The sequence below is a fragment of the Salmo salar genome, chromosome 01, assembly GCF_965601325.2.
Source record: "Salmo salar chromosome 01, fSalSal1, whole genome shotgun sequence".
Classification (NCBI taxonomy): domain Eukaryota; kingdom Metazoa; phylum Chordata; class Actinopteri; order Salmoniformes; family Salmonidae; genus Salmo; species Salmo salar.
The window spans coordinates 158,073,040-158,087,530 of NC_138291.1; the positions used below are offsets into that span (position 1 = coordinate 158,073,040).

Sequence of the window (14,491 nt, forward strand, 5' to 3'; positions counted from 1 at the left end):
GCATGTCTAAGAAGCGGCCGATCTGTTGTATGCGCGTTATTTCTATGCTTCTGTTCTTAAGTTTTGTTTCTGCGTCTTTTACTTGGTTTCGTACACCAGCTTCAAATAGCTGAAAATACAATATTTTTGGTTATGGAAAATATATTGCACAACAGTTTCGATGGTACAATGATTAGGCAAACTATTTGAATTTTAGCAACCAGGAAATGGCAGAGCGATTTCTGCATAGCACCTGCCAAACAGCTTTGACGAGGCTGTGTCACTGACTCCCTCGCTGGAGGACTGCAGGTCGGCCATGTTGTATTCTTTTTTATTCGTCCACCTGAGTTTGCTATCAGAAGTCACATAAAAAGGAACATTAACAACTGTGCTTTCTGAAAGGACTGCCAGGCTGAAAACCCAAAGAAAGAGTTTGATTGAGACCAGAAGCGGTGGGAGGGACACATGCGAGAGAGAGAGAGAGAGAGAGAGAGAGAGAGAGAGAGAGAGAGAGAGAGAGAGAGAGAGAGAGAGAGAGAGAGAGAGAGAGAGAGAGAGAGATGGTTGAAGTGGGGATGCGTTCCCCCTGGACCTGCCTGCCAATCTAAACAGAAAATTGAAAAGCAAAAAATGTTTTGCGTTTTGCACCACCGTCAGCAAAGGCATTTTCCCAGGATGAATTAAAAAATGTCATCTGGGTGATAGACTACACTTGATTTGGCCCCACTAACGTAATAAGTACAATCTTAGAAAAGAAGAAGGTGCTATGAAAAAAAGGCGCCATCTAAAACTTTAAAGGGTTCTTCTGTACACAATTCCTGGAAGCTGAAAATGTTCCAGTTCCTCCATGGCCTGCATACTCACCAGACATGTCAACCTTTGAACACGTTTGGGATGCTCTGGATCAACATGTACGACAGCGTGTTCCGCAAATATCCAGCAACTTTGCACAGCCATTGAAGAGGAATGGAACAACATTCCACAGGCCATAATCAACAGCCTGATCAACTCTATGCAAAGGAGATGCGTCTTGCTGCATGAGGCAAATGGTGGTCACGGCAGATACTGACTGATTTTCTGATCCATGCCCCTACTTAAAAAAAAAAAATCTATGACTGACAGGTGCATATCTGTTTAGATTAGGGCCTAATGAATTCATTTCAATTGACTGATTTCCTTATATGACCCGTAAAATCTTTGAAGTTGTTGCATGTTGCGTTTCTATTTTTGTTCAGAAAATATACTACCGGGCAACCACTACTAAAGGACTCCAAAAATACGAAGAGACTTGCCTGGCCCAAGAAACACGAGCAATGAGCAAGGGTTTTGCCACAAAGTACTAAGTCATGTTTTGCAGAGGGGTCAAATGCTTATTTCCCTCATTAAAATGCAAATCATTTTCTAACATTTTTGACATGCGTTTTTCTGGATTTTTTTGTTGTTATTCTGTCTCTCACTGTTCAAATAAACCTACCATTAAAATTATAGACTGATCATTTTTTTGTCAGTGGGCAAACGTACAAAATCAGCAGGGGATCAAATACTTTTTTCCCTCACTGTAGGTGTTTTATATAATATTGTTTACAAGTGTACTGACATGTGACTGAAGGAATCCAGCTGCATCAGAAACCAATAAAGTATTTAACTTTAACTTCTGGTTCAATTAATTGTGATATTAATGAAATGTATTGGGATAAACTAGCTGCAGTCAAATGATGCAGGGAGTTGGTGCATCATTTAAACTTTAATTTGTTGGCCAGTAAACAGGTTTTAATAAAACAGTATATTAGTCTGTCAAATCAAATCAAATGCTATTTGTCACATGCGCCGAATACAACAGGTGTAGACCTTACAGTGAAATGCTTACTGCTTGCTGGTCTCGCACTTCTATTTATCTCTGTCTCAACTCCTCTTTAGTGTATTTTGTCTCAAATAAATAGGGCTGTATGTTCCAACGTAAAATAACATTTAAAAACTATTTTGGCGTCCAGCTCTTCTTGGAAATAGGAATCATCAGAAACAGCCATTGAATACCATTGTTTAGCAATCTCAGATAGACAGTGCATGGTAACATAAATTCTGTGAACCTGTAAACTAGCACCGTCCCCATTTTACAAAGCCAGGGAAAATGAGTCAACCTAGATATCCTGCAATATCCTGGCAAATAGGAACATCGTTGAGATAAGTCCAATGGCTCTATTGAACAAGAACAAGCATATCTACTCGGTGCTAGCGTGATTGTGCAATCGGCGAAACACAAAGGCCACAATAATTGCTACAACACATGACTCCATTCATTTTATATCAGACAGCAGGCTTAATCAACCAATGATGTCATTGGTTAAAAAAAATAAAAAATACAGCTATAGTGTATAATTATGTCTGGAACACCCTCTCATCATTCATAATTATGTAGGGAGACTGGAAAAACACCCCACATAGTGTCTAGCTGTGAAGGTTCCCTTTAAAGTGCTGGTTACGCCTGCTTGAGCAATGATATCAAGCACTTAACCCCATCTAAAGGGCTGACCTCCGATGAGGACCCTAGGAAATAAACTATTGAATCTTCACCGAATAGGGTAACTGTGCCTGAGAAAGTCAACTCACAATGATTTACATGGAATGCAGATGCGGATTGGTTTTTCTATGGTGTTGTTGTTTTTGTTGTGTCACACCCTGATCTGTTTCACCTGTCCTCGTTATTGTCTCCACCCCCTCCAGGTGTCGCTTATTTTCCCCAGTGTATTTATCCCTGTGTTTCCTGTCTCTCTGTGCCAATTTGTCTTGTATGTTCCAAGTCAACCAGCGGTTTTCCCGTTCGCCTGCTTTTTGTATTCTCCTTTTTCTAGTTCTCCTGGTTTTGACCCTTGCCTGTTTCTGGACTCTGTACCTGCCTGCCTGATCATTCTGCCTGCCTTGACCACGAGGCTGTCTGCCACTCTGTACCGCCTGGACTCTGATCTGGTTTTAACCTTTTGCCTGTCCATGACCATTCTCTTGCCTACCCCTTTTGGATTAATAAACATTGTGAGACTCCAACCATCTGCCTCATGTGTCTGCATCTGGGTCTCGCCTTGTGCCTTGATATGTTGGTTAACATAACTACTCAATGTCAATCCACTCTGTGGAGCATTAGTCCATGGAACAGATGTGGGATGGGAGGCTGACGGCCTATTGTATTCTGCACAATAATTTTTACAATATTTTCAATCAAAGTGGTTAAGAATGCCTCAGGATATGTTAACACATAATCATGTAATCATTGGGTTAATGAAACCTGTTGACCTAGGTGTGCCCAAGGGCTAGTTTATCTTGCTGGGGTGGGTAGGAGGGCCACATCAGGCATCTTTTATTGTAGTCTACCACCTATTTGAATGATTCCCTGAAACCTATACCCAGAGAATCCAATTTCGTTGCTAATGTCTTCATACATTCTTCCCTTTAAAAGGACTAAAAAAAATAATTCACAAGCAAATAAATCACAAGCATTTGTTTTCAGAATCCACTAAGTGACTGGCGGTTTGCATCATAAGGATAAAATCTATTCAAAATGACTCCGCACTGACATTAAGGGAAAAACTGGATAGATGATTGTGGCGCTAAATTGATTCGATGACTCGCGCAGTGGTCATCTGTGGTTTCTCAGTCGATAATCTGGATTTCTCTCCTCAGTAGCCTATCACCTCTACCCCAACCTCTCTCTCTCTCTCTCTCTCTCTCTCTCTCTCTCTGTCTCTCTCTCTCTCTCCGCCCCAAAGCCGAGAGCTAGCTATTGGCTTGCGAGGTTTAATTATTTCACTCTCTCTCACAGGCTGCCCGACCACCGAAACACACACATCTATCCATCTCACTGTCGGCTCTGCGAACCAGATATGCCGCCACTGTTAGCCTTCCTCGGCTGAGGTGGCGACAGACTGGCCCTGTCTAAACGTCATCAGTGCGGGGTAACCTGTTACTGGTGACAAGGTCAACGACTGCAAACGCTCAAGTTCCGCGCGCAGAATCCCCAGGTCCGATAGGAAGGAAGAAATCCGGCGCAGTGATGGGACAGTTTTCGGGAGGATGCTACCTGAGTTTGGGCATCGTTGTGTTTCTCTGTTTGCAGTTCCCGACTACCGTGGCCCGAGGTAAGAACAGTTTAGAATGTGTGACTTTTTTTGATAGACCAGCTGTGCTTGTTGTTGTGCTGTGCACGTGCATGTATTTACTCTAAAGTTGTCAGGGTGTGTTTTATGGGATCCAATTGCACAAGGCTAAACTTTGCCATTATTTGTGTTATTTTATCCGCATTTTAAATACTTCCCTTCTGTCAACACAAGTCCGCAGTTGTAGCACCTGTTATAGCCTATGCATGTGAGTTTTATATGGTTGAAATATTTTTTTCAATCCTATCTGACCTTGACTGATTATTCTAGGGAGTTAAAATGTTTCTCTATGTTGCGTTTTATCCCCGGTTTTGAACTGTGTCATGGACCTCTGCGTATGGATCGGAATTGCAACAGGCATGTGAACCAGCGCCACGCTCGCGGTTTGATTAACCTCCGCCTTGATTAACCTTTAGGCTACACATGCCATGTCGCCACCAGTTTATGTTTCGGATGTTTTTACGATAACATTTGTGAATTCAAGCTAGAACATATAAAAAAACATTTGATTTCATGTCCACAAACTGTCAAGATGTTTTGCATGATGTGATGTGTAGCGGGGACACCCGTGGACATAATGCGGTGTAGCCTATTCCATCGACCCACAGTGCAGAAGGCTGAAGTGAAGCTACAATTAATCACGCGACAATATTCAAGATAAAGACTGACTGACTGGCTGTTCATGATGGTCCAAATGTTTCCCGGAGAGACGCCTTTTGGTATTTAGTGTGAGTGAATTAAAACTCATTGCGCACCGCTCTGTCAGTTATTCTATTCATTGACAGGTGATGGTCTCTCCAGGAGAGCGTGAAGAGTTCACATCCCAAACACTGCTCTTTTATGTAACACATATTTGATAGTGACAGCTTGGACATATTTGATTGAGTTGGAAAAGGTTGGAGTTGGAAAATGTTGTAATTGCAACTTAACTTCGTTTGAGAATTAAATTGTGTTAGGGTGAATAACACGATCATTCGACTGTTTGGTACGATTCGACTGATATAGAGTGCATTCAGAAAGTATTCAGACCCCTTGACTTTCCTCTCATCAATCTACACACAATACCCCATAATGACAAAGCAAAAACAGGTTTTTAGATATTTTTTTTTAAACAAATGTATAGCATTTACATAAGTATTCAGCACCTTTGACAGCAATTGCAGCCTCAAATCTTCTTGGGTATGACACTACAAGCTTGGCACACCTGTATTTGGGAAGTTTCTCCCATTCTTCTCTGAAGATCCTCTCAAGCTCTGTCAGGTTGGATGGGGAGTGTCGCTGTACAGCTATTTTCAGGTCTCTCCAGAGATGATCGATCGGGTTCAAGTCCAGGCTATGGCTGGGCCACTCAAGGACATTCAGAGAGTTGTCCCAAAGTCACTCCTGTGTTGTCTTGGCTGTGTGCTTAGGGTCGTTGTCCTGTTGGAAGGTGAACCTTCGCCCCAGTCTGAAGTCCTGAGAGCTCTGGAGCAGGTTTTCATCAAAGATGTCTCTGTACTTTGCTCCATTCATCTTTCCCTCATTCCTGACTAGTGTCCTGCCGCTGAAAAACATCCCCACAGCATGATGCTGCCACCACCATGCTTCACTGTAGGGATGGTGCCAGGTTTCCTTCAGACTTAACGCTTGGCATTCATGCCAGTGTTCAATCTTGGTTTCTTCAGATCAGAGAATCTTGTTTGTCATGGTCTGAGTCTTTTAGGTGCCTTTTGGCAAACTCCAAGCGGGCTGTCATGTGCCTTTTACTGAGGAGTGGCTTCCATCTGGCTACTCTACCATAAAGACCTTGATTGGTGGAGTGCTGCAAAGATGGTTGTCCTTCTGGAAGGTTCTACCATCTCCACATCTTCACTCTGTCAGAGTGACCATTGGGTTCTTGGTCACCTCCCTGACCAAGGCCCTTCTCCCCCCCAATTTGGCCGTGAGCTCTAGGAAGAGTCTTGGTGGTTCCAAACGTCTTCCATTTAATAATGATGGAGGCCACTGTGTTCTTGGGGACCTTCAATGCTGCTGAAATATTTTGGTACCCTCCCCAGATCTGTGCCTCAACACAATCCTGTCTCAGAGCTCTACGGACAATTCATGGCTTGGTTTTTGCTCTGACATGCACTGTCAAATGTGGGACCTGGTATAGACAGGTGTGTGCCTTTCCATATCATGTCCAATCAATTGAATTTACCACAGGTGGACTCCAATCAAGTTGTAGAAACATCTCAAGGATGATCAATGGAAACAGGACACACCTGAGCTCAATTTCGTGGCTTATAGCAAAGGGTCTGAATACTTATGTAAATAAGGTATTTTTTTTATTTATTTATTTTTTATACATTTGCCACAATTTCCAAATGTTTTTTTTTGCTTTGTCATTATGTGGTATTGTGTATAGATTGATGAATAACATTTTTAATTTAATACATTTTAGAATAAGGCTGTAACGTATCATAATGTGGAAAAAATCAAGGGGTCTGAATACTTTCTGAATGCACTGTAAGTCCTGCTATATGTCTCACTAGACCCTATCACGATGTTCTCCTCCCTGTTGAATCAACCCTGACCACTTGACACCCACTTAACGTAAACCATCTCTTACAATGAGGCATTTGCAAGTCAATTAGCGAATTAGCCCTAAGGATTTGATTCTTGCATATCAAGTATTGAAATCAACTTGAACCTGCATAATATAAATATTAGATTTAGGACTCTATTCAGCTGTTGGGGTTGTGGCTAAGTAGGTTGAGATACTGTGTATTGGGAAACGGTGCATCGGTCTGCTTAAGTTTATTAATAAGGCATTGGATCCATCCCCATCCTTTCAGGCTTGTAAATAACACTTATTGTCATTTTGACTCTTCCCTCCTCTGTCATTTCTCTCCTCATTCTTACTGTCTTGGCACCAGTAGCTTCCTACCCCTAATGATGTTTGTTGTTCTGCATCTCAATTGAGGATAATGGATATATCCAGACCATTGATAAAACTGATCAGCTCTTATGTGTGCTCACCCATCCTTTGGTGATAATATCCTAATGCCTGTTTCCATGTTATATTATTCTGTTATGTATACTTGTTTCATGATCCGCTATATCAGAAGCACAATTGAGACATCGCCTGCAGTTGTACAGAGTAGAGTTAGAAGTTTACATACACTTAGGTTGGAGTCATTAAAACTCGTTTTTTCAACCACTCCACAAATTTCTTGTTAACAAACTATAGTTTTGGCAAGTCGGTTAGGACATCTACTTTGTGCATGACACAAGTCATTTTCCCAACAATTGTTTACAGACAGATTATTTCACTTATAATTCACTGTATCACAATTCCAGTGGGTCAGAAGTTTACATACACTAAGTTGACTGTGCCTTTAAACAGCTTGGAAAATTCTAGAAAATTATGTAATGACTTTAGAAGCTTCTGATAAGCTAATTGACATCATTTGAGTCAATTGGAGGTGTACCTGTGGATGTATTTCAAGGCCTACCTTCAAACTCAGTGCCTCTTTGCTTGACATCATGGGAAAATCAAAAGAAATCAGCCAAGACCTCAGAAAAGAAATTGTAGACCTCCACAAGTCTGGTTCATCCTTGGAGCAATTTCCAAACACCTGAAGGTACCACGTTCATCTGTACAAACAAAAGTACGCAAGTATAAACACCATGGGCCAACGCAGCCGCCATACCGCTCAGGAAGGAGACGCGTTCTGTCTCCTAGAGATTAACGTACTTTGGTGCAAAAAGTGCAAATCAATCCCAGAACAACAGCAAAGGACCCTGTGAAGGTGCTGGAGGAAACAGGTACAAAAATATCTACATCCACAGTAAAACGAGTCCTATATTGACATAACCTGAAAGGCTGCTCAGCAAGGAAGAAGCCACTGCTCCAAAACCGGCATAAAAAAGCCAGACCACGGTTTGGAACTGCACATGGGGACAAAGATCATATTTTTTGGAGAAATGTCCTCTGGTCTGATGAAACAAAAATAGAACTGTTTGGCCATAATGACCATCATTATGTTTGGAGGAAAAATGGGGAAGCTTGCAAGCTGAAGAACACTATCCCAACCGTGAAGCACGGGGGTGGCAGCATCATGTTGTGGGGGTGCTTTGCTGCCGGAGGGTCTGGTGCAATTCACAAATAGATGGCATCATGAGGAGGAAAATTGTGTGGATATATTGAAGCAACATCTCAAGACATCAGTCAGGAAATTAAAGCTTGGTCGCAAATGGGTCTTCCAAATGGACAATGACCCCAAGCATACTTCTGAAGTTGTGGCAAAATGGCTTAAGGACAACAAAGTCAAGGTGTTGGAGTGGCCATCACAAACCCTTGACCTCAACCCTATAGAAAATTTGTGGGCAGAACTGAAAAAGCGTGTATGTGCAAGGAGGCCTACAAACCTGACTCAGTTACACCAGCTCTGTCAGGAGGAATGGGCCAAAGTTCACCCAACTTATTGTGGGAAGCCTGTGGAAGGCTACCTGAAACGTTTGACCCAAGTTAAGGAATTTAAAGGCAATGCTACAGAATACTTATTGAGTGTATGTAAACGTCTGACCCACTAGGAATGTGATGAAAGAAATAAAAGCTGAAATAAATCATTCTCTCTACTATTATTCTGATATTTCACATTCTTAAAATAAAGTGGTGATTCTAACTGACCTAAGACCAGGAATTTTTACTCTGATTAAATGTCAGGAATTGTGAAAAACTGAGTTTAAATGTATTTGGCTAAGGTGCATGTAAACTTCCGACTTGAACTTTTTATATTAAATGGAGTGACCTGAGTATTGGGGCTGAGGAGAGGAGAGAGAGACACACAGAAGCAGCAGCAGGTTTGACACAGTGCTGTTGGATGTTTCAGTTGCGACTCTCACCATCTGATATGGAGAGAGAGAGGGGGGGGGGATATGAATAAATGGCTATGTAGTGGAGTCATCTGTGGGAGAACTCATGTTTAATTTATCTCAAATATGGCAACCCATCTCTCCAGCCACCACTTTGATTTAACTGACATTAAACACGAGGAATTCATGAGCTCAATATCACAACCTGGACTCAGGGGTAGACGTAACATAGTAAACGACATTCCGGGACACTCAAATTAGTATTATATGTTATGTATGGTATGTATTAATTTGTGGATGTCCATCGTTCATTTCGTATATGTTACAAATTGCAATTCATATGAATTGTTGTGGCTAATGGTGGCTAGATGGCTAATGGTAGCTAGGCTAGGGGTTAGGTTAACCCCCTAGAACCGATATCCACGCCCCTGTGGAAATCGAATTAGCATAATAAAAACATCCCCTCCAAAATCCATCTGTCTAGAGATAGTTTTGTTTTGTTTGTGATGCATCGCAATCCACTGCATCCGCTATTTTTGGCCTACCACATCTGTGGAAAATCGTCTTCTCATATCTGTAGTAGAGGTCGACCGATTATGATTTTTCAACGCCGATACCGATTATTGGAGGACCAATAATAGCCGATACCGATTAATCGGCCACTTTATTTTATTTTTTTTTTTATTTTTTTAACATTTCTTTATTTGTAATAATGACAATTACAACAATACTGAATGAACACTTATTTTAACTTAATATAATACATCAATAAAATCAATTTAGCCTCAAATAAATAATGAAACATGTTCAATTTGGTTTAAATAATGCAAAAACAAAGTGTTGGAGAAGAAAGTAAAAGTGCAATATGTGCCATGTAAAAAAGCTAACGTTTAAGTTCCTTGCTCAGAACATGAGAACATATGAAAGCTGGTGGTTCCTTTTAACATGAGTCTTCAATATTCCCAGGTAAGATGTTTTAGGTTGTAGATATTATAGGACTATTTCTCTCTATACGATTTGTATTTCATATACCTTTGACTATTGGATGTTCTTATAGGCACTTTAGTCTTGCCAGTGTAACAGTATAGCTCCCGTCCCTCTCTTCGCTCCTACCTGGGCTTGAACCAGGAACACATCGACAACAGCCACCCTCGAAGCAGCGTTACCCACGTAGAGGAAGGGAAAAAACTACTCCAAGTCTCAGAGCGAGTGATGTTTGAAACGCTATTAGCGCGCACCCGCTAACTAGCTAGCCATTTCACATCGGTTACACCAGCCTAATCTCGGGAGTTGACAGGCTTGAAGTCATAAACAGCGCAATGCTTGAAGCATTGCGAATAGCTGCTGGCAAAACGCACGAAAGTGCTACTTTGAATGAATGCTTACGAGCCTGCTGCTGCCTACCATCGCTCAGTCAGACTGCTCTATCAAATCATAGACTTAATTATAACATAATAACACACAGAAATACGAGCCTTAGGTCATTAATATGGTCGAATCCGGAAATTATCATCTCGAAAACAAAACGTTATTCCTATTACATTGCACAATCTTCAATGTTATGTCATAATTACGTAAGATTCTGGCAAATTAGTTCACAACGAGCCAGGCGGCCCAAACTGTTGCATATACACTGACTCTGCATGCAATGAACGCAAAATGACACAATTTCACCTGGTTAATATTGCCTGCTAACCTGGATTTCTTTTAGCTAAATATGCAGGTTTAAAAATATATATTACTGTGTATTGATTTTAAGAAAGGCATTGATGTTTATGGTTGGGTACAGTCGTGCAACGATTGTGCTTCTTTCGCAAATGCGCTTTTGTTAAATCATCCCCCATTTGGCGAAGTCGGCTGTCTTTGTTAGGAAGAAATAGTCTTCACAGTTCGCAACGAGCCAGGCGGCCCAAACTGCTGCAGATACCCTGACTCTGTTTGCAAGAGAAGTGACACACTTTCCCTAGTTAAAAGAAATTAGTGTTAGCAGGCAATATTAACTAAATATGCAGGTTTAAAAATATATACTTGTGTATTGATTTTAAGAAAGGCATTGACATTTATGGTTGGAGCAACGTGTACCTAAGCGATTATATGCAACAGGCTAGATAAACTAGTAATATCATCAACCATGTGTAGTTAACTAGTGATTGATTGATTGTTTTTTATAAGATAAGTTTAATGCTAGCTAGCAACTTACCTTAGCTTCTTACTGCATTCGCGTAACCTCGTGGAGTGCAATGTAAAGCAGGTGGTTAGAGCGTTGGACTAGTTAACCGTAAGGTTGCAAGATTGAATCCCAGAGCTGACAAGGTAAAAATCTGTCGTTAACCCACTGTTCCTAGGCCGTCATTGAAAATAATAATGTGTTCTTAACTGACTTGCCTAGTTAAATAAAGGTTAAATGAATAGACAACCGTTTTCAGGTCTTGCCATAGATTTTCAAGCAGATTTAAGTCAAAACTGTAACTCAGCCACCCAGGAACATTCGCTGTCTTCTTGTAAGTAACTCCAGTGTAGATTGGGCCTGGTTTTGGAATTATTGTCCCACTGAAAGGTGAATTCCTCTCCCAGTGTCTGGTGGAAAGCAGACTGAACCAGGTTTTCCTCTAGGATTTTATGTGCTTAGCTTTACGATTACAAGCATACCCATAACAGGATGCAGCCACCACTATGCTTGAAAATATGGGAAGTGGTACTCAGTAATGTGTTGTATTGGATTTGACCCAAACATAACATTTTGTATTCAGGACAAAAAGTGAATTGCTTTGCCACTTGTTTTGCAGTATTACTTTAGTGCCTTGTTGCAAACAGGATGCATGTTTTGGAGTATTTTTATTCTGTACAGGCTTCCTTGTTTTCACTCTGTCAATTAGGTTAGTATTGTGGAGTAACTACAACGTTGTTGATCCATCCTCTGTTTTCTCCTATCACAGCCATTAAACTCAGTTACTGTTTTAAAGTCACTATTGACCTCATGGTGAAATCCCTGAGTGGTTTCCTTCCTCTGCGACAACTGAGTTAGGAAGGACTCCTATATCTTTGTAGTGACTGGGTGTTTTGATACACCATCCTCACTGCTCAACTGAAGGACCTTACAGATAATTGTATATGTGGAGTACAGAGATGAGGTAGTCATTCAAAAGCCATGTTAAAACACTATTATTGCACAGAGCGAGTCCATGCAACTTATTATGTGACTTATTAAGCGCATTTTTCCTCAACTTATTTAGTCTTGCTATAACAAAAGGGTTGAATACTTATTGACTCAATACATTTCAGCTTTTCATTTGTTACAATTTTGTAAACATTTCTAAAAACATATTTACAATTTGACAATATGAGTATTGTGTGTTGGCCAGTGACAAAATAACATCTAAATGTAAGAGAAAGTGTGGAAAAAGTCAAGGGTTATTTTTCTCTAGGACACCCACAAGCCTCACAAAACTCATCTGAAGGTAGCCTTGTAGCAGTTTAAAGTCTTGTACCAGTGCCCAAAAAAGGTGTTAAATACTTTTTTTCCCTTTTTTTCCCTTCTTTTAAAAAAAATAAAATATTCCAGAACTTTCTTCTATCTCTCAGATATATACTTAGCAAAAATATACATGCATGACCTCCCGAGTGGCACAGCGGTCTAAGGCACTGCATTGCAGTGCTAGAGGCGTCACTACAGATCCAGTTTCAATCCCTGGCTGTGTCCCAGCCGGCCGTGACCGGGAGACCCATGAGGTGGGGCACAATTGGTCCAGCGTCATCCGGGTTAGTGGAGGGGCTGGCCGGCTGGGATGACCTTGTCCCATCGCGCTGTCGCGACTCCTGTGGCGGGCCGGATGCATGCACGCTGACATGGTCGCCAGTTGGATGGTGTTTCGTCCGACATATTGGTGCGGCTGGCTTCCGGGTTTTGCGGGCAGTGTGTCAAGAAGCATTGCGGCTTGGCAGGGTCGTGTTTTGAAGGACGCATGGCTCTCGAACTTCGCCTCTTCAAAGATATACAATTGAAGTCGGAAGTTTACATACACTTAGGTTGGAGTCATCTAAACTTGTTTTTCAACCACTCCACAAATGTCTTGTTAACAAACTATAGTTTTGACAAGTCGGTAAGGATATCTACTTTGTGCATGACACAAGTAATTTTTCCAACAATTGTTTACAGACAGATTATTTCACTTATAATTCACTGTATCACAATTCCAGCGGGTTAGAAGTTTACATACACTAAGTTGACTGTGCCTTTAAACAGCTTGGAAAATTCCAGAAAATGATGTCATGGCTTTAGAAGCTTCTGATAGGCTAATTGACATCTTTAAGTCAATTGGAGGTGTACCTGTGGATGTATTTCAAGGCTTACCTTCAAACTCAGTGCCTCTTTGCTTGACATCATGAGGAAATCAAAAGAAATCGGCCCCAAAATGTGTCTCCTAGAGATGAACGTACTTTGATGTGAAAAGTGCAAATCAATCCCAGAACAGCAGCAAAGTACCTTGTGACGATGTTGGAGGAAACAGTTAGAAAGTATCTATATCCACAGTAAAACGAGTCCGATATCGACATAACATGAAAGGCCGCTCCGCAAGGAAGAAGCAACTGCTCCAAACCGCCATAAAAAAGCCAGAATACGGTTTGCAACTGCACATGGGGACAAAGATCGTACTTTTTGGAGATATGTCCTCTGGTCTGATTAAAAAAATAGAACTGTTTGGCCATAATGACCATTGTTATGTTTGGAGGAAAAATGGGGAAGCTTGCAAGCCGAAGAACACCATCCCAACCGTGAAGCACTGGGGTGGCAGCATCATGTTGTGGGGGTGCTTTGCTGCAGGAGGGACTGGTGCACTTCACAAAATAGATGGCATCATGAAGAAGGAAAATTAGGTGGATATATTGAAGCAACATCTCAAGACATCAGTCAGGAAGTTAAAGCTTGGTCGCAAATGGACAATGACCCCAAGCATACCTCCGAAGTTGCGGCAAAATGGCTTAAGGACAACAAAGTCAAGGTATTGGAGTGGCCATCACAAAGCCCTGATCTCAATCCTATGTGAACATTTGTGGGCAGAACTGAAAAAGCGTGTGTGAGCAAGGAGGCTTACATTCCTGACTCAGTTACACCAGCTTTGTCAGGAGGAATGGGCCAAAATTCACCCAATTTATCTTGGGAAGCTTGTGGAAGGCTACCTGAAACGTATGAGGATCGTTTGGGGATCGAGGGTAACCTAATCCCACTGACGGGATTGCTAGCAAGGCGGGAAATTCAAAACAACAAAAATCTAATAATTTCAATTTCTCAAACAATCAACTATTTTACACCATTTAAAAGATAAACATCTCCTTAATCGAACCACATTGTCCGATTTTCAAAGAGGCTTTACGGCGAAAGCATAAAGTTAGATTATGTTAGGAGAGTACATAGCCAAAAAAGTACACACATCCATTTTCAATTCAAGGACAGGCGTCACCAAAAGCAGAAAACCAGCTAAAATTATGCACTAATCTTTGACAATCTTCATCAGATCACACTCATAGGA

At 41.2% G+C, this 14,491-nt stretch overlaps 1 protein-coding gene across 2 annotated transcripts in view; it reads left to right on the forward strand.

The window, feature by feature from the left end:
• Nucleotides 1-3,765: 3,765 nt before the first annotated feature.
• The window catches only part of LOC106567541 (netrin receptor UNC5D), a 354,474-nt gene continuing 343,748 nt past the window's right edge, over nucleotides 3,766-14,491 (forward strand). For both annotated transcript variants that reach the window (XM_014136944.3, XM_014136955.3), the window contains exon 1: nucleotides 3,766-4,106. In XM_014136944.3, the coding sequence (XP_013992419.1) occupies nucleotides 4,022-4,106 (85 nt within the window). In that variant the 5' untranslated portion in view covers nucleotides 3,766-4,021. The remainder of the gene's footprint in view (nucleotides 4,107-14,491) is intronic.